General features: G+C 52.4%; 8 protein-coding genes across 8 annotated transcripts; 5 read left to right on the forward strand and 3 right to left on the reverse strand.

Moving 5' to 3' along the window:
- Nucleotides 1-1,666: 1,666 nt before the first annotated feature.
- POX_a01362 (Copper-transporting ATPase) lies at nucleotides 1,667-5,254 on the forward strand (the record flags this gene model as incomplete). Its single annotated transcript, XM_050110290.1, has 1 exon — nucleotides 1,667-5,254. One exon carries the CDS (start codon nucleotides 1,667-1,669, stop codon nucleotides 5,252-5,254), a length of 3,588 nt encoding a protein of 1,195 aa, XP_049974058.1.
- Nucleotides 5,255-5,874: 620 nt separating this feature from the next.
- POX_a01363 (Proline iminopeptidase) lies at nucleotides 5,875-7,073 on the reverse strand (the record flags this gene model as incomplete). Its single annotated transcript, XM_050110291.1, has 4 exons — nucleotides 5,875-5,943; nucleotides 6,040-6,155; nucleotides 6,225-6,896; nucleotides 6,968-7,073. The coding sequence occupies 4 exons, from the start codon at nucleotides 7,071-7,073 to the stop codon at nucleotides 5,875-5,877; spliced, it is 963 nt and encodes a 320-aa protein (XP_049974059.1).
- Nucleotides 7,074-7,478: 405 nt separating this feature from the next.
- POX_a01364 (uncharacterized protein) lies at nucleotides 7,479-7,690 on the forward strand (the record flags this gene model as incomplete). Its single annotated transcript, XM_050110292.1, has 2 exons — nucleotides 7,479-7,523; nucleotides 7,574-7,690. The coding sequence occupies 2 exons, from the start codon at nucleotides 7,479-7,481 to the stop codon at nucleotides 7,688-7,690; spliced, it is 162 nt and encodes a 53-aa protein (XP_049974060.1).
- Nucleotides 7,691-7,838: 148 nt separating this feature from the next.
- On the forward strand, nucleotides 7,839-9,214 carry POX_a01365 (uncharacterized protein; the record flags this gene model as incomplete). Its single annotated transcript, XM_050110293.1, has 2 exons — nucleotides 7,839-8,381; nucleotides 8,453-9,214. 2 exons carry the CDS (start codon nucleotides 7,839-7,841, stop codon nucleotides 9,212-9,214), a joined length of 1,305 nt encoding a protein of 434 aa, XP_049974061.1.
- A 211-nt stretch (nucleotides 9,215-9,425) lies between these two features.
- POX_a01366 (uncharacterized protein) lies at nucleotides 9,426-10,812 on the reverse strand (the record flags this gene model as incomplete). Its single annotated transcript, XM_050110294.1, has 5 exons — nucleotides 9,426-9,829; nucleotides 9,899-10,529; nucleotides 10,582-10,630; nucleotides 10,702-10,747; nucleotides 10,803-10,812. 5 exons carry the CDS (start codon nucleotides 10,810-10,812, stop codon nucleotides 9,426-9,428), a joined length of 1,140 nt encoding a protein of 379 aa, XP_049974062.1.
- A 214-nt stretch (nucleotides 10,813-11,026) lies between these two features.
- POX_a01367 (phosphoribosylaminoimidazole carboxylase) lies at nucleotides 11,027-12,971 on the forward strand (the record flags this gene model as incomplete). Its single annotated transcript, XM_050110295.1, has 4 exons — nucleotides 11,027-11,492; nucleotides 11,558-11,655; nucleotides 11,736-12,693; nucleotides 12,775-12,971. 4 exons carry the CDS (start codon nucleotides 11,027-11,029, stop codon nucleotides 12,969-12,971), a joined length of 1,719 nt encoding a protein of 572 aa, XP_049974063.1.
- A 1,323-nt stretch (nucleotides 12,972-14,294) lies between these two features.
- On the forward strand, nucleotides 14,295-14,801 carry POX_a01368 (uncharacterized protein; the record flags this gene model as incomplete). The annotated part of the gene is made up of 1 exon (XM_050110296.1): nucleotides 14,295-14,801. One exon carries the CDS (start codon nucleotides 14,295-14,297, stop codon nucleotides 14,799-14,801), a length of 507 nt encoding a protein of 168 aa, XP_049974064.1.
- A 668-nt stretch (nucleotides 14,802-15,469) lies between these two features.
- Nucleotides 15,470-18,193, reverse strand: POX_a01369 (uncharacterized protein; the record flags this gene model as incomplete). The annotated part of the gene is made up of 1 exon (XM_050110297.1): nucleotides 15,470-18,193. The coding sequence occupies one exon, from the start codon at nucleotides 18,191-18,193 to the stop codon at nucleotides 15,470-15,472; it is 2,724 nt and encodes a 907-aa protein (XP_049974065.1).
- Nucleotides 18,194-19,585: the final 1,392 nt, after the last annotated feature.

The raw sequence follows: 19,585 nt of genomic DNA on the forward strand, positions 1-19,585 counted from the left end.
CAGGAGAAGCTCTAGAAGAAGCGAGTTGGAATCGAGATCTAGATGGGTAGCCAAGCTATACTGTGGTGAGCTAGTCGGTGTGGAGAAGGCTGTGAAGCTGGATTGATAGCAGATAAGTAGTCGGTCGATAGCTCAGGTCAGATAGAGAGACACGCCATGGTGCAAACAGTGCAAAAATGACAGCACACTGAGACTGTGAGGGGAGAGCGAACTGGACTGTTCTTCCAGAGCGGTGGGATAGGCGGTGATGGCAACGGTTGATTGACAATTCGACAGCCGAGTAACTTAGTTGCCTCGAGTCAAGTGCAGTACCTGGTCTATATAAGAGGAGACAGTGGTCCTGCGACACATCTGGCAAGATCATCGGGCAGCATGTCAGCGGGGCTGAAAAAAAAGATTATTCTGAGGCTCGTAATGTTCAAATATGTACACATGACTTCTTCTGGTCAGCCATACACAGCATTGCACTTGATCCTATCGATTGGCCGCCCTTCCGTCGTTATGATTCTAATCCAATATTCAACCGCGATAAGCTGGCCATGGAGGACTCGATAATGAGAAAGGACGTGTGTCAACCACCAGCAACAGCACGACTCAGCAATGGCACATGATCAGACTGGGAATCACAGTCGACGCCTTTGGGTTTGGCGAACGATTCCTCCTCTTGGATCATCCTTGCTACATGTATAAGACCGCATATTAGACTTTATCAGCCCCCTCTTGACCGCGCCCTTGCTGTTGTACGAGGGTCATCCCAAGAATGACCAACTGCACAACAGTGGATTTCTCGACCGACACTGGCATCAAGGACCCAAGGACCCTGACCCGGCACCGCGGACGGCCAGTCAGACCTGAAACAAATGAAAAGAACCTGACAGCTTTATCCCCTTCGGTCGGTGTTTCAAGATGCTCAAAGGACTCCGCTTAATCATCTATGGCGAGTGGTCCTTTGCTGGGCAGGGTCTGGCCGTCGGAGATTGATTTGAATGATGGCCCATAGCGGGTCGCGTGTGAGGAACCACTAGACCGAACAGTGCATCACTGCGTTCCTCTGTAAGTCTATGCCGCCTCTGACTCGGTGATTCTCTAACTCTGAGAACTCCTGCAAATGAACAGCGGCCACTGCTGACTTGCTGGCCCATCGACTGGGAACGCGGCGTCGTCTGATCGCATTCCTCAGCGTGGCGGACTCCACTTTTCCTCCCGACCCGCCGTGGGCATTTGTCGTCCATCGTCCCTCCTCAAGGCCGTCGGCATAAAACATCAATCCATGCACGATACCTGTGGCCCCTTGATTGCCAGTCTTACTTTTGTCTGGTCTTTTACTTTCCTTCCTGCTTCTCTTCCCCCCCCCTCTCTCCTCTCTCCTCACCATTCTGTCTTCCGTTGCGGTATCAGTGCTTGCCCACGGTCTCTTTCCGAGTCACTTGAACTGAAGTGCTTATCAGATCACGCCGGTTGACTTGAAGGCTATCTGACATTTTGGATCTGCCAAAGCCCGCCGATCGTTCCGACGGCATCCGTTTTGCGCCCGCGCGATTCTTGGAATCTTACTGCATCACGCAAGCCTGGGCACATCCCCGATCACACCTTGCCCCCTCCCCTCAACGTATGCAATAAGTAATTCTCTGTCCCTAATGTTCGTTCCCCGCGCAAATTGATCGCCATGTCTCCGGACCGTCCTTCTGTGAACGCTGTGCCCGCTACCTCTTCACACCCCACCATGGCCACCACAACCATCAAAGTGGATGGCATGACTTGCGGTGCCTGCACCTCCGCCGTGGAGGGAGCTTTCAAGGGAGTAGATGGTGTCGGCGAAGTTGCTGTCAGCCTCATCATGGGCCGCGCGGTGGTTCAACACGATCCATCAATACTCGCGCCCGCCAAGGTCGCCGAGTTGATTGAGGACTGCGGCTTCGACGCGGAAGTCTTGTCCACCGAAGAGTCTCAAAGGCCCATGAGACCATCGAGCTTGGAGAGCCCTGGACCGCGGCTTACGACGACTACACTTGCTGTTGAGGGTATGACCTGCGGCGCATGCACGTCGGCGGTGGAAAGCGGACTTCAAGACGCCCCAGGTGTCGTCTCCGTGAGCGTTTCTCTACTTTCCGAGCGTGCTGTGGTGGAACATGATGAGGGGGTCATCAACCCTGAGCAAATCGCAGAGCTCATAGAAGATCGCGGATTCGGCGCGCGAGTAGTGGAAACGAAATCGGTCCCGGCCACGTCTCAAACCTCGACCGAGCAGGCTAGTCCGGCGGGAGACAGCCCCGGCCATCTAGTCACTACGATCGCCATCGGCGGCATGACCTGCGGGGCTTGTACATCCAGTGTGCAGAACGCCGTCGCTAATGCTGACGGTGTGATTCAATTCAACATCAGTCTGTTGGCAGAGCGCGCTGTCATTGTACATGACTTATCCAAAGTTTCAGCCCATGCACTGACGACCATGGTCGAAGATGCCGGGTTTGATGCCTCCGTCGTTTCATCTGAAGTACAGGAACCTTTGTCAAAAAAGAAGCAGCAGCTGAACCTGAGCATCTACGGTTTGCGGGATGCCGCTTCGGCTGCGGCATTAGAAGAGACCCTACTAGGTCGGCCTGGTGTCCAGTCGGCATCAGTCAAGTTGGCGACATCACGTTTACAGATCTCATTTGATACATCCGTTATCGGCATTCGATCTGTATTTGAGATCATCGAGAGTGCCGGGTACAACGCCTTAATTTCCGACACCGATGACAAGAACGCGCAATTAGAATCGTTGTCGAAAACGAAAGAAATTCAGGAATGGCGGCGCGCATTCCTCACGTCCGTATCTTTCGCCGTGCCGGTCTTTTTTCTGAACATGATATTTCCAATGTATCTGCGCGCCATTGATTTTGGCAAGTTTCAGGTCATTCAAGGTCTCTACTTGGGTGACTTGATCTGTCTCGGCCTCACAATCCCTGTGCAATTCGGGATTGGTCGACGCTTCTATGTCACCAGCTATAAGTCACTGCGGCACAAATCGCCGACCATGGATGTGCTCGTCATGCTGGGCACTTCTGCAGCCTTCTTCTACAGTTGCTTTACGATGCTCATGGCTTTTCTCAGCGAGCCTCACAATCGTCCAAGTACCGTATTTGACACCAGCACGATGCTAATCACCTTCATCACGCTCGGCAGGTGGCTTGAGAATCGGGCCAAAGGACAAACTTCGGCGGCTCTTTCCCGACTGATGTCGTTGGCTCCGTCCATGACAACCATCTACGAGGATCCCATTGCGGCCGAGAAGCTTGCGGACGAGTGGAATTCCGCAGAAAGCCCTATGCAGCCAGAATCCAAGTTGGCTGACGATGCTGCTGCGGTTAATCAAAAGATCATTCCAACCGAGCTCATTCAAGTTGGAGACATTGTGATCCTCCGTCCCGGCGACAAAGTTCCCGCCGATGGTGTGGTCATTCGGGGCGAGAGCTACGTTGACGAAAGTATGATTACAGGAGAAGCGCTTCCTATCCACAAGAAGAAAAGAAGCCATATCGTCGCGGGTACGGTCAACGGCACGGGTGCCATTGACTTCAAGGTGATTCGGGCTGGCAAGGACACCCAGTTGAGTCAGATCGTCAAGCTCGTCCAGGACGCTCAGACGAGTCGCGCTCCGATTCAACGCATGGCTGATCTCGTCGCTGGATATTTTGTCCCAGCGATCATCGCCCTTGGCTTGACGACTTTCTTTGGCTGGATGTTTCTCAGCCACGTTTTATCTAATCCGCCCAAGATCTTCCAAATGGAAGGTAGTGGCGGTCGAGTCATGGTTTGTCTGAAGCTATGCATCTCAGTCGTCGTTTTCGCCTGCCCATGTGCTCTTGGCCTCAGCACCCCGACCGCTGTCATGGTGGGAACAGGTGTCGGCGCTGAACACGGTATCCTTGTCAAGGGCGGTGCGGTGCTCGAAGCAGCCACCAAGGTCAATCATGTTGTGTTCGACAAGACAGGCACGCTGACCACAGGACGCATGAGTGTAGCTCAAGTCAAGATGGAGCCCCATTGGACTGCGAATGACTGGCGACGACGGTTGTGGTGGCTGGTTGTCGGACTCGCGGAAATGGGCAGTGAACATCCAATTGGCCGGGCTATTCTCGCCGAGGCTCATTCTGAAGTTGGCCAGGCAGGACAAGATGGGCTACCTGGTAGTGTGGGAGACTTCGATACCTGTGTCGGCCAAGGTATCTCTGCCGTAGTCGAGCCCGCATCCAGCGTGGAACGAGTCCGCTACCATGTTTTGTTGGGCAATGCGACTTTCTTGCGATCACGGGACGTCTCCGTACCCGCCGCGGCTGACCCCGACTCTGTCGATGCTGGCGTAGAGTCCGCTGCGTCAACATCGAAACCCACTGCCGAGCCTTCTGGCATTACCCATATCCACGTCGCGATCGACAACCGCTACGCTGGAAGAATTTCCTTGCGGGATAGTGTCAAAGACTCGTCTGTCGCCGCGATCGCCGCTCTTCACCGCATGGGCATTGCAACATCCATGGTCACTGGAGATACATTGTCAACAGCACTTTCTATTGCCGCAGCGGTTGGGATTCCCTCTTCTGCGGTTCATGCATCTGCTTCGCCTTCAGACAAGCGTTCCATCATCTCCACGCTTCAACTCAACGGCGACCGTGTCGCAATGGTAGGCGACGGAATCAACGACTCCCCTGCGCTGGCCACTGCCTCCGTCGGTATTGCCTTGGCCTCAGGAACAGACGTGGCCATGGAGGCAGCCGATATCGTTTTGATGCGCCCTGACGACTTGCTTTCCGTTCCCGCGAGTCTGTCGCTATCTCGCACGGTCTTCAATCGCATCAAACTTAATCTCATTTGGGCGTGTCTCTACAACGTCATTGGTTTGCCTTTCGCCATGGGTCTCTTCCTCCCGTTTACAGGGTTTATGCTCCCTCCAATGGCCGCTGGCGCTGCCATGGCCATGTCCAGCGTTTCGGTTGTCGTGAGCAGCTTGCTCTTGAAACTCTGGCGTCGTCCGTCTTGGATGCAGGTTGAGCGACTGGAAAAGGAAGTGGCTTCAGGTGCCATTCCTGCCAATGGAGTATCCCGTAAGACCGGCTGGTGGACGCCCGCCACCATTCTCTCTGATCACCCCCAGTCACTACGTCGCCGTATTCAGGGTGGACTGGCGTCGCTATGGTCCATTGTCTCTGGCAGACAGACTACCATCCGTGAGGATGACGGCTATGTCCCGTTACAAACCGTCGAACCCCCTGTTTAATGCGGATGAATGCAATAGATGAACGAACCATAACAAGCTCATCTTGGGAGCTGTTTATTGCCGGGACATTTTCCGTGGCCCCCTTTTTCCTTCTTACACGACCATGTTGACTTTATTGAGCTGGATTTCTCAATTATGGGCGTCGTGTTTGGAGCTGAGTTTTTTTTTTAGCGGATCTACTTTTAGATCTTGATACCTCTTATGCACATCAGTAGTTTTCATGTATATTCGCATCGAGGCAAAGCTCCTGAGTGATCTGTTACGAAACCGAAGTGTTCTCCATTTGTTCTCCCCTGTCTTTGACGTGCTTATTGAAAATAATAAATTTTTCCAACCCAAAAAAGGTTACATGCTCTTCCCAAGGAGTGGTTTCCATTCAATATCGTCGGAGACTGCGGTAAAAAGCCTAGCTGCTTCAAAAGATTCGTCTATGGAATCCTCCAAGACACAGCTCTTTCCACGGGGGCGAGGGTTGGAGGACTCCAGGCCTAATAGACACGACTGGCTCAGCACATGCTTTCTGAAAAGACGCTTTGGTGTCCAAAAACGACCCACGACCACCCGAAGTCGATCAGAGCCGTGTCCCAGGGCACATCCTCGACTTGTCATAGTAAACATTTCTATGCGCCAAAGTCTTGGCTTGCATATTGATCGCAGACTTCGATCAACTTGACGCAAGTCTCGGGAGCCTGTGTATTGCAGGGTCATTCCTGAGCATAAGCCTCGTGTCTGATTTAAAATTGGGACAAAAAAAAACGCGCAAAAGATACAATAGAGACTCGTACCGTTGGCATGTGGCCTGAAGAAAGCCAGATCAGTTGTAATTGAGGCAACTCTCGTTGAAGGCCCCATGCTGCTTTAGGAGGAGTGACCATATCATGCCTACCCTGGAGAATGGTCCCTTTTATCGAAAATGTCAATCACGGCCTGGGTGATATGCTATCGAAGCTCGTAGGAATCAGAGACCAACCTGGGATATGACGAATTTTGGCCAGATTCTCCTCTTTCAAAATCTGGCCATCTTCCAGCCAGAAGTTGTTCAACATGTAGTGAGCCTCGAGAAGCGCATGCGGCACGGACCACGCTTCGTTGTCCAGCATGTCAAAGTCGGGAGTTTCCGTAAGAGACCAGCCGATACTGAGATCCCATCTGTTCCATGCCCGCGCGGTTTCACTGCGTGTCGTGGGATCATCCGACAAGAGTCGTTTATAGTAATTTGTCTTGAGATCCCCGCGCTCTTCTTCCGGTAAGAAAGTGACAAAGGCATCGTAAGCTTCCGGGAAGAGGTTGGCCACACCCTGAGGGCTATGGAACCATTCGGTTTCTCGCCTTTGAGCAGTGAAGATGCCAAAAGTGACCAGTGAGCCTACCAGGTGTGGATAGGCCTGGGCGTAGAGCAGGGCAAGAGTGGACCCCCAGGAACCTCCAAAGACCATGTGCCATTTGGGGATCTTTAAATGAGCTCGAAGTGTCTCGAGATCGGCCACCAAGTATGGCGTACTATTCTCCCGAAGTTCAAGCAGAGGTCGAGATTTCCCAGTGCCGCGTTGATCAAAGAGAATTACACGATAGACTTGGGGGTTGAAATAGACAGTGTTGGCTTTGCTGGTGTGGCCTCCAGGGCCACCATGAAGATAGAGGACTGGAGAACATTCCCAAGTCAGGAGCCAGATTCACTCATGTCGCGAGAAGAGAGAAGAGAGATTGATCTACCTGGCTTTCCATCCGGCTGTCCATATTGTTCGTAGTGAAGGTGATGGATCGAACCGACTGGCAGCATGCCTTGGTCGAAGGGGTCCGAGTGCTCGTAGCCAGTCATGATTCAAGAACGGAACGTGCGACAGGAATTGAAGACCGTTCTACACGGAACAGAGAAAGGCTATGATGTAGATTCTGGCGTGGCTTATGCCGAGAAGACGGTATACCTTCTGTCTTTATTCTCGAATGTTGGGAGTCGTTCGCAATATCACAGGGGCCTCCAGAGAGCTGGGACATTAACGAGACCCAAGACGTGGGTTTTATGAGTCACTTGACTGCGACATCTACCAATCAACTGCATGAGCCCCTGTCGTGTTAATGCATTGTAAGATGATAATCATCCGGCATAAAGCGGCAGCCTGGAGAGGAAGATCGTGATCGTTGTCAATGTCAGCAACCCCTCAGCACGCGCACTCGGGGGGGGATATAAACTGTCGGATCAGCGGCCGATAGCTCGAAATACGCAATGGCAACTCATGCAGCAGTCTCTATCATAGAGGGTGCAGGGCCCGTGAGTCTTGACTCTCTGTACGAGGCTGTGCGACGCTAACTCGAAACTAGCTACAAAGCGTGGCCAGCATGAGCGGACCCGGCCATACACTAGTGGCCGCGTCCGGCGCCAGCACTGTTGAAGCCTTGAATTCAACGCTCACGAGTTTACCTCCTCCTCCCTGGTGAATGATGACTCACAAGAGGCACAGTTTAGCGCCTACAATCACGTTGTTCTAGGCGATCAATCCCCTCAGAGGCTTCAAAGTGAATGCAGTATACCTTACATTCCCAGTGACGAATTCCAGGCATCGGTCGGCCGGCAAAGACCTTCAGAATGGCTCATGGATCGGGCAGACTCCCCTGGGATCTGATAGCCTCCAATCTGGAATGGCGTCTCGGTAGCTCAGACGCTTGCAAATGCAAAAGAACACGCCTACACTCTCGCATGAGAAGCACACAAAGCGAGGATATGACGGCGTTCGCCAAAGCATTTGCAAAGGCCATAGACGAGGACGCAATTCGTGAGAGAGCGAAATACCCTCAATACGAGGCTCCTCATCCTGAAGACATCATTATCGCAGAGAGCCTGGCCACGAGGATAGAACACGAGGCCGTTGAATGGTTGGTTGGAGATCAACGACAACCATTGAGACGCCGATATGCAAAAGAGATGAGAAAGGCATCTGCATTTCTTATATTGCCAGGGAGCAACGGCTGCTACGACTTTGATCAAGTGAATGGCAAAGGATTTACTGCCCTGGAAGCGCTCAAGCTATTGATAATCCACAATGAAATGGAACCGGTTCTACGAGTGTGCGCACACAAGGATATCGCCCTGTTTGGATGGAAGGACGTCCGACCATGTTCTTGTGTCATGGTAAGTTGGCTGTCCCCTCCACCCCCAGTCATGTCCAATTGAGATTCTCACGCTGACAACTGACTCTGAAGGGATCGGACAGCGGATGGGACAAGCTCTACGAGACGGTGCTACGCGTGTACCTTGTTCTCAACGTAGCCTATTGCTTTCCCCTTACCTGGGATCCGATGGCGGGAAAGACGCCTGAGAACGATTATCGCCACTCCTCTTCATATCAGATTGCACTCAGGTGGTCTTGTACTCGGCCTCTCATGTCGCCAGTCATGTCCAATTTGTTCCAAAAATTCTACGGAATCTCCAATCACCACTTTTCCGGCATTCTAGGGGAAATCTGGGTGGACGACCCGGAGCGCTGGCGTGGGAAGCTGGAGATGACCGACGACGGAGAGATGGAGCGGTTCCCTTATGGTCTTTTGCCTTTCGAGGACTTCATCACTCTGGAAGAACGCTTCCTTCCATACATGCCCAATGAGGTCGATTGTAGAAAAGTAGGGAGCATGCTGTGTCATTTCCTACCGCCAGAGTTGGCTCTGCAAACCATGGAACTGGCAGATTACAAAGGGGAAAGAGTGCTCCCAATACCTCACGACCCATTGCATCCACTAAACAAGAAGGTACTGGTTGACCAGCTCGATCATCTTTGGCAAATAATGGTTTGTTGTCAGATGGTAGTAAAGGAGATTGGGTCAAAGACTCGCAACACACGTGGCTACAAACCCCTTGCCTGGGAAAAGGAAGTGCCGGACACTCTTGAGGGATTCTGGGGATCAAGGAACTGCGAGGACGGCGAGGACGACGAGGATGACGAAGATGAAGAGAACAGCGAGGACTGAGTATAGCTACGATCCACGGCGCAGACAGGAGCAACGTGGCTTCATCTAAGCAGACTCTGTGTACCGAATTTTCAAACATTGCTCTCTGATTAACAAGTACGATAGCGCTGTAGGTCATGATTCGTGGCATAAACAATACAAGAAGCGGCTGATCAGACAAGATCCTAGAGGAGGGACATAGCAGGTTTGCTCATCTCTATTTCCCATCGGCCTACTCTTTACTTTCTTCTGCCTGAGAAGGCTCGTTACCTGATTGGGGCACATCGCTGGTCTTCTGTTCCGTCTTGGTATCACCTTGGGAAGTCGCGTCATCGAGAGAGATATCCCCATCCTGATCAGTGGGGCTTGGTGCATCTTCCATGACGCTGGATCCCATAGCAGACGAGCTTGGAGCGCCATCTTGGCCGTCTTGCGCACCAAGCTCCACCTCGATACCCTTACCATCCTGTAGCCCTAGATCCTCAACGCCGAGAGTCGACGGACCTCGTGCGTGGGGAACTTCCTCGGACGGCTCAGTGGGCACAGATGCCAGACCTCGCCTCGGGATCTCTACTCCCTCTTCTGCCAGTGGCTCTGGTATTTCGATCTCTTGTGGTGGCGGTGCGGTCGTATTTGCTGTGAGAAGGTAAGTCAAGATTTTCATCCACCATGAATGCAACACAATTGTAAAAGTTTCAAACATACGGTCTTCGAGCATGCCACCGTCCTCTGCCGCGAAGGACGTACCACTCAGCCATGGAATAGGCGTAAGGAGCGCTCCGCCGAGCGACTCGTCGCTTCCTAAAGCAGAAGCATAGTCTGATGTCGAATAACCCCCTCCATTATCCAAAGAGACGGGAAGAATCCCATTTCCTTGAGTTTCCGCGGTGCTAGATGCGCGGAGAGGGAAGACATCTGCGCCACTGGTCACAGATATGACTCGATCCACGGCACGGAGATAAGCAGGAAGAGTTTTGTAGTGGGCGGCCGGCCGAAGAATAAGCTCTGCGAGTCTTTGAACGGTATGAGGGGGCTTTTCGGTAAAGAACGTTTGAATAGAGGAGCGAATGGATCCAAGCAGCTGCGCAAGAGGCGGCGGTAGAGTGCTGACGGTCTCTGAAGGCTCGGACGCTGGCTGTGAAGCTGACACAGGGTCATTCGACAAGGGCGATTCGCCGGTGGCGTTCTTCTGCTCACCAATCTGAGAATCTCTGGGTACGTCGCTCACTTGGTTGCTGTCGCTTTCGGGGGGCGGATTTGGCATTGGTTGCGGGGGACGTAGCTGCGCGCGAGAGCCTGGCGGCTCTTTGGGCATAGGGAATACATTGTGAATGTTCTGGACAGTCTGTTAGAAGTCGCCTCTAACAGTTCACATTCACATGGCATACAAAATCTAGCCGCTCGAGCAGGGGCTGCACGAGTTGCCTCCACTTCTCGCTAGATTTGAATCGTTATCAGCTTCGCGTCATGCGCCGGGTCGGCCCTGTCCCCCCCAGGTTTGGACATACGGCTCAATGGACCCGCCATTGGCGAGCACTCTGAGAGCTTCTTCGTCTAGATCTGCAAGTCAGTCACGTCCACACCGCACGATCGAGAAACAGCTTCATACCTAGTGGCATTCTCGCGCGCTAGCAAGCTGTAGGAAACAACAATCAAGAAGACAACCTTGGGCGGTGATCGCATATATCGCTGATTGGGTAGAGTGGGATCTTATCGATAGTGTCATGTGATTCTCCACGAATTTTCGGCGGGGCAGGCGATGACTCTTTTGGATGACTCCGGGGGTCCGCATACTTCCACTTTGCGTCAATCGTCAATTGCAAGCCCAAAATCATGTGGAACGATCGAAAAGTCGGCATTCTCGGTGGCGGTCAGCTTGGCCGCATGCTGGTGGAGTCCTGCAATCGTCTGAACATCCAGGCAAATGTTCTAGACGCGGAGAACTCCCCGGCCAAGCAGATCAGCTTCCACGATGGACATGTGACGGGCTCTTTCAAGGAGCGCGAGGCTGTCCGTCAACTGGCCAAGTCTTGCGATGTGATGACCGCCGAAATTGAACATGTCGACACGTATGCTCTCGAAGAGGTCGCCTCCGAAGTCCAAGTTGAACCCAGCTGGCAAGCCATCCGAACCATCCAGAACAAATTCAACCAGAAAGAGCACCTGCGCCAGTATGGAATTCCGATGGCGGATCACCGCGAGCTGGTGAAGAACACACAGGAGGAATTAGCGGAGATTGGAGAACAATTGGGCTACCCCATGATGTTGAAGTCCAAGACTATGGCATATGACGGGCGTGGTGCGTGCCGGCGTCCATCCAAACAAATTGGGACTTGAAGCAATGTGCTAAAGCATCTGTGTCAGGTAATTTCCGCGTGAACTCAAAAGCCGACATTCCTGAAGCTCTGGAAGCTCTCAAGGATCGGCCGCTGTATGCAGAGAAGTGGGCCTATTTCAAGATGGTTCGTGATCTGCTGAGGCATCGATTATCCCCCAGGTCTATAGAGTCGCGCAGAGTCTGACCAAGTTTGATTCCCTGCAGGAGCTGGCGGTCATGGTTATCAAGACCAAGGACGAAGTTCTCTCTTACCCAACCGTGGAGACTGTGCAAGAGGACTCAATATGCAAACTGGTGTACGCACCAGCCCGGAATGTGTCCAACAAGATCAATGAAGAAGCTCAAGCTCTCGCTCGCAAGGCTGTTGCTGCCTTCGAGGGCAAGGGCGCTTTCGGCGTCGAGATGTTCCTGCTCGAAGATGACAGCCTCATGCTGTGTGAAATCGCCAGCCGCATCCATAACTCTGGCCACTACACCATCGAAGGCTGCGCGCTGTCTCAATTCGATAGCCACATTCGCGCCATCTTGGATCTGCCCATCCCCGCCAAGAGTCTTGAGATCCGTCAGCCTTCCATCATGCTGAACATTATCGGAGGCTCCGCTCCCGACACCCACCTCAAGGCTGCCGAGGCCGCTCTTTCCATTCCCAATGCGGCGATCCACCTCTACAGCAAGGGTGCCGCTAAGCCCGGTCGTAAGATGGGCCACATCACTGTCACCGCTGCCACCATGCACGAGGCCGAGACCATGATTCAGCCGTTGATTGATGTTGTTGACAATATTCGTGCCCAGCGCACCGATATCAAGACCAAGGCTCAGCCCTCTGGCCCCTCGAAGCCTGCGCCTCAAGTGGCCGTCGTCATGGGCTCTGACAGCGACCTCAAGACCTTGGTGCCTGGTCTTAAGCTCCTGGAAAGCTACTTTGGTATTGTACCCGCCGTTGAGATTACCTCTGCGCACCGCACACCCGACTACATGGCCAAGTATGCTGCTGAAGCTGCGTCTCGCGGGATCAAGGTCATCATTGCCGCTGCCGGTGGTGCCGCTCATCTGCCCGGTATGGCAGCGGCACACACTGCCTTGCCTGTGATCGGTGTCCCCGTCAAGGGAAGCTCGCTCGATGGTGTGGACAGTCTCTATAGCATTGTTCAGATGCCTCGTGGTAAGTCTTTCACGCTCCAGTACTTTTATCACATGTTCATTATTCTTGGTACACTAACTTTTTTTTCTCTTTTCAATCCAGGCGTCCCCGTTGCCACCGTGGGTATCAACAACAGTATCAATGCCGCCCTCCTGGCTGCCCGCATTGTTGGAGCTTTCGATCCTTCCATCCAGCAAAAGGTCGAGGCATATGCCGAGGAGGCTCGTGCCGAGAACATGGAAAAGAAGGGAACCAAGTTGCGCGAGTTGGGATGGGAGAAGTACTTTGAACAAATGTAATCTTAGCAGCCGCTAGAGAAAGGAGAGATGTAAGAGGACTTGAAAGATCCATGGCCTCAGGGGGTTCCAGACAAGTAGAACCCCCCAAAAAAGAGGAGAGGAATACCGGATTCTTTGATAAACTTGATGTACAGCGACGGGAGGGGCGTTAGAGTTAAGATGGTTATATGAGATTCAGGACAATGATGAATGATATTTTGCAGCAGCAATCACTCTGCCACGGAGGATATAAGAGCCGCTCGCTCCAACGTGCCCACGGAAGTCAATGGATATCTATCATGTATCCGCTATGTAGGTACTCAGAGGTAGATAGGTAGGTAGTACTAAGGTGAAACCTTTACACATAGGCGAATCACCCGCTCATTCTGAAGCAAACTCGACCCAGATCGAATGCATTGAGATACATAGACCTATATGTCTTACTTATTCATAGAGTAGACACTGGATATACCTTATCAGCTCATCCGCTCAAAGCACCCCCGATCCGACCGGACCAGGCACGGAATCATTATATTTCATTCCACGTTCATACCCGGGCACCAGGGCTGGTACTGACTCACACCTAGAATGAGACACGAAACACGGAGAGTAGCTGTAAGGACCACAACAAGCAGTCAACGAATCAACTGCAAGGCGACTAGACAGACAAGATTGGATAATTAGTATGCTCTACATACTACTATTGCATGGAGACTCGTCAATTGTTTCCCGATCCCTAAAACTGTTCGAGCATAGTAGCCCTGGGATAGTATGAGGTCTTTATTTACGTTCTACTTCTATCATCCATGGAATATCTTTCCTAAGTCATTGTTATCTGATGTCATTCCCTAGTATATGTGACTAACGCTCATATATAGTAAGGAGTATATAAATGTATACTGGTGCAAGAGCTGTAAGATTGAGAAGTCTTATAAAATAGTAGGACGAAAGAAGGTTTGGTGAAAGTAGGTAGATATTGAGTCGATAATGATTGATGCGATCCGCAATCTATAGTGTTTGTGTGTGGCACACTAAAATGCAGATAACCGTATGTTCCCTTCCGCCGAACGCAGGCTAGATCTGTGCTTGATTTTGAAATCAACGAGAAAGTTAACACCTGGTACAGCTAATGAAATATCACACAAGAGTTCTGAATTACTACATCGCAACATTAGGCAGGTATGCATCAACAACGCTCGGATGGTGCTCAGCCGCTGCCCAACTAAAAAAAAATCTCCCCTACATTACAGAAGTAACATCACAAAGTCAGACCTAACAGCCAAAGCATACTTCACTTCGTAATCACTTTAAGCCCACTACCTACACCACACACCACACTTCAAAATGCAAGAATCAAAGCTCCACCTCCGTGAACATATCATGAATCAAATCCCCAAGACCATCACCAATTTCTTCCTCCACACAACCGGTTTAGCCGCCATTCGCATACTCGGTGATATACCCAACAGCATCCTCGACCAGACTTGTTACCTGGACTCCATACGGCCATTTGTGTCCAAAATCGAAGAGTCTCTTCATGATTACCAACCAGATGCCCAGACACGCTTCCTCGCAGTAGACATATATCCTGGAAAACACTCTTATTTTGCGGTAGATGTCAACAATGTCGACTACGTCTATGAAAATGCTCATCGCGATTCGCCTCCAATCCCCGTTTATGTTCTTCGTCTATCGAGGAATGTAAATATTTTCAGAAAGAGAGAGGTAGATGGTACTATTGCTGAGAGGCTCGCGGAGATGCATAATGGGCATGGAAATGACCCCTTGCCGTTGGTGGATGATCATAATCAGATGATGTGGTATTCCAGGCCGCGTAGCCTTCCATCTTGACAACTTGCAGCTGGAGTATCTCGTGGGCTTGCGTCTTGTGATACTGCAGGTGCCAGAATCTCCTAGTCAAGCCTCACGGAAGCTTCCACCTAGGTCTACTAGGTAAGATCTGCGAACCTAAATCGATTCTTCTGCGAGAACCCAGAGTTAGAACCTAATTAGCAAACAGCTGCTCCATGTCCATATTCTACACACTTACTGCATCAGTCTGTGTCTATCGTCTGCAGTTGTCATTCACCCTTAAGATTGCAATGACGGAGTGGGAAAAAGATGAAATCCTTGGCTGCACATTACTCTGTCTCTTTCGCGGAAACGGAATCGCTTCTGATTTCAGCTAGCTAGAACATGTCCAGACTCGAATAATCCATTTGTCAAGGAATAAATAAAATAAAGACAGTGGCGGTGATGGAGTTATCATTGAGATAGCCAAGATGAACCGTCAAAATCAATACACACTGAGGGTCGCTATGCACATCAAAAAACAAGACAAACTCCGCCTGTTGCAAAGAACAAGAACAAGAACACGAATGCTCAATACGGATATATCGCTGAGAGGACGAGCGAAAGAAGATAGGGACGAAACCCACAAAACAGAAGAAGGAACGGGCTGAATAAAGCCCGCACCAAAAATCACAAGATGAAAATTGAACGACATGGGGGTGAATGAATCAGCGAATGCTTTGTCTCCAACGATCAATAAACTCCTGCTGCGCTGGGTTGACCGGTTGCGGAGCCATGTTTGGCCCACAGCCGGCGGGCATGGCATATACCATGCCCCCGGGGACACCCATCATCATGCTGTTATATGCTTGCGCGGCCGGATAATTCATATTTCCGTAGGCATATGGTTGCTGGCCCATCGGGTAGCCCCCGTAACCTTGCTGAGCTGTCGGGTTCAGAAGCAAAGACTGGGTCGACATCCTGCCTGCGTACTGTCCCGCGACGGCATTGCCATAGGGAAGAACATCGTGCGAGGCATGGCGAGCCAAGGAAGCCCGCTGTGCATGACGCAGCTGCGGGAGAGCGGCCATGCTTCGACTCGGATGCAAATCCCTTGCAGGATGGCCACGTGCAGGTCCGTTTTCCTTTTGCAGACGGAGCCGCCTCTGCGCCAAGGTTTCGTTCTCGGGGCCAGCTGCGGTGGATATTGGCTCTGCCTTTGGAGGCGCCGTTTCACTTTTGGAGTTGATTTCAGCAAGAACCTCGCTCGCAAAGTCACTCTCCGCAGGGTTTTGGCCACGCAACCTCCTCAGGCGTTCGGCCAAGGTCTCGCCTTCGTCTTCGCTGTCGGCCGCAGGCTCACCGGCGTCTGACACATGGACCTCGGCTTCGTGGACTGAAACGGGCTGCTTTTCCAGCAGGGGCTCTCCACGCAACCGGGCACGGCGCGTGCTCAGTGGCTCATTCTCCTCCAGTTGACGTCTTTCCATCAACCCAAGTGGTCGGTCTTCTTCGGCCGTGGGGGCTTGATCGGCATACAGCATGGCCAGCGGGACGTCGTCATCGTCGGGCGTGTCGCGATTGTTCCACGCCAGGGTGACCGGGCGTCGGCGTCTCTTGTCACTCTGTCTCTGTGCCAGGGCATCCATTTCCAGCAAGGTGGAATGCCCGCCCATGACCTGTGACGGAGTCGGAAGGAAGACCCTCTGCCTTTGTCTCAGCTCTTGCTTGCGAAGGTCCAGCTCAGCCAGGAGCGTGTTGGGCGGTCCCACGAATTCCACAAATCCTTGGTTCTCCTCCTCGTGCAGACCGCTTGTCAACGAGTCACCCTCATCATCGCTCTCGCTCTCACTGGCCCCCTCGGAGCCATCCTCATTGTGAGACCGCGCACGGTCATCGTGCCGAGCCTGAGCCGCGGATTGACCGCCGACCTGACCACGAGAGTGAAGGCTTAGACGTTGACCCATTGAAATTTGGGACGCGCGGTGGGCGGCTTGTTCAGCGTGATCTTTGTAGACGGTCTGGCGTTTCGGCTGATGGAAGACCTGTGAGCCCACGTGGCCTGCGAAGGGATGATCGGTGAAGGCCGAGACAGGTGCATAGGTGGAGGCGTCTAAGATGCTGTCCAGAGTGGCCACTGCAGACTGCTGCTTAACGTCCACTTCCAGGGCGGTACTGGGCTTGTCGAAGAATAAGTTTGCGCGAAGATGGGGAGAAATCTTGGATTGCCGTTTGTCTTGTTCGTCGGGCCCCGAGCGATGTTGATCTGCACCCGGCAGCCAGAGCGCAGATTTTCTGTCCTCGGCGACGATGCTGGTCAGGAGTTCGGTGCGACGCTTTTCACGATCGGCAATTGGCCGGCGTGACAGTTTCGGCGGCAGGTTCAGCATTCGCGGGACCGGAGCCGGATAGTAGACCATGTTCTGGCCCATCTGTGGCTCCTGGTACGGTTGCGGTCGGCTTGCAAGGGGTGGTTGTTGCAGGGACATCTGGCGTGTGGAATTCCCGCGGTCCAAGGGCGTGAAATGGACCCCGTCAAAGTCCGTGAAGAGTGTCCGCGCTTGCTGAAAGGTATCACCCGAGGCCGCGGAGGCTGGTCGGTCGGGGTCTTCCACCTCGTCATGCTCTGGAAGGTACTGATCATGGAGAGACTCGGAGGGTTCGTGCGCGTAGCTCGCATGGGATGGGATGGGGCCAGCATTCGACGCGGTGCGTGTGGGATCAACGGCATGGCCGTCTTCGTCATGCCCGGGTTCCGACACCTGGCCGAGTCGTGATGCGCCGGAGACAGAGCGCTGACGGGTGGAAAACGTTGACGCATGCGATGGCTGGATCATGGGGGAGAATGCTCCATTCCGCAGATTGATCGAGTTGGTCGCGGAGCTGCACGACCTTCTCTTCTGTTCCTGATCCATTTTGCGGATTTCACTTCCAATGTCGGCTGAACTGGAGCTCAGACGCTCCGCACTTTCTTCGAGACGGGCCACATTACCCACGTAGGCCCCCTGAGATGATTGCAGATCAGGGATTGGATGGGTGATGGGAAGGTCACTGGAAGCACTGCGCAGAGGGGGTTCCGGAGAGGAAGAATGTCGCGCGACTGCTGTATTGAGTGGAGGAATGCGGCGTGGACTCTGGTTTGACTGGGCGGATTGAAGTGATTCAAGTGACTGCGGCACCGGGGAAGAAGGGGAGGGATCGGCATCGTAATCATCCGCCTCCACGACATCGTAGCTCGTGGTGGTGATGGAGCGGATCATTGATCCGAGTCGGCCGAGGCTTGGCTGTTCGTGGCTGCTAGCGGCTTCTAGCGGCGCGCCGTCGAGGGAATGGTCGGCATTTGGAAGTTGATGAAAGACTTCTTGCATCGGGGAAGGAGTGCACGAGACCTCCGAATCGGAGTCGGATCCTGACGCAACCTCGTCGGCTTGGGCGACGGCGTTGTACGCCATGGTCTGCCCCGATGGGAGGACGATCCCAGGATCAACGACACGGTCGGGTTGGAAAATAAGTGGTCTGGTTGGGAGGTAAGGGGCAGGATGCTCATCTGCTGGAAAAATAGCAGTCAAAGTCTCACTGTCACACAAGAGATCCGACGAGGAGGTTCAGTGGGCCACACCAAGTCGAAGCATCAATGGAAAAGAGAAAAAGAAGCAGGAAGAGAAGGAAAGAGTAGACATGAACCAGTAGATGAACACTTCATGAAACGGACCGATGGTGTCACTCTGCGTAGCTCTACCTCTGGACGTCTTTGCCTCTTTTCCGCTCAATAAAAAATGGAAAACACCACCAAAAAAGAAAAAGAAAAAGAAAAAGAAAAGAACCAGGAACAGAATAGGATCAAAAGTGGTTTTTCTTTTTTGTCTCTTTCTTTTTTGTGACAGGAACATTTGGGGGACTAACTTTTTGGGTCTTGGGGAAGACTCTGGACCCTTAGAAAGACTTTGGACTTTCTTGGGTCACGGAGGCGTTCAAGTGCTAAATTTGGGTGTCTTACCCACCCGAGTGTACCATCCACTCTGGAGCCCTCCATCTGCAGCTCCAACTCCAGCTGAGGTGCGGGCGCTCAGGTACCGGGGACTTGTACGGTTCCTGTGGAAGACAACCTTTTCCTCTTCGATGCCGACCGTGGAAAACCTGGTGAACGTTGACGGCTGTACCACTTTTTGCTTGTTTGCCCTATTCTCCTCGTACTACTACCTCGTCCTACCTCGTGCCTGATAAGTCCTGAAACCTGCTGCGTAAGTACCAGAAAAGAGTCAGTACGAAGTGGGCAATTCAAGCTACTGACAATCTGTACATGTAGCGTGGAGGTGAACTCTCTCTACAGCAGTATCACTACTCCCAGTGGTACATAGAACAGTCATGTACCAATCTTGTCGATCAATGTATAGGAGCATCACACCAGAGCTACTAGTAGTACCCACGTGAAAGTGGAATCCGAATATGGAAGGACATCCATCAGAAATCATCTTTTCTTCACGCCCTGTATTCTCCATGGCGTACACGTCTTAGTAGGCATGTATGTTGTACCATCCAATGTATTACTACGCATCATCTCAATCTTGAAACTACTACTATCATGCGAATGAGATTTTTTGTACACCGTCAGATAAGCATGGTCAGAAGCTTCCTAGAGAACCATGATAACTGAGGAGGCACGGTCCCCAACGGTACCGCAATTGCCATGATTCCCATCTCTAATCGAGTCCGCTCCAATTTTCCAGCCAAGCCCACCAAGAAGAGTGAAGCTCAGGCCGATCAATTCGAGCGGCACCGGTTTCATCGCCGGGGGACCAGCTGCAAGCCCCCCCCTTCAAGTGGACACCAGAACGCTCTATCAA

This window comes from Penicillium oxalicum, chromosome I (assembly GCF_001723175.1).
Source record: "Penicillium oxalicum strain HP7-1 chromosome I, whole genome shotgun sequence".
NCBI lineage: Eukaryota > Fungi > Ascomycota > Eurotiomycetes > Eurotiales > Aspergillaceae > Penicillium > Penicillium oxalicum.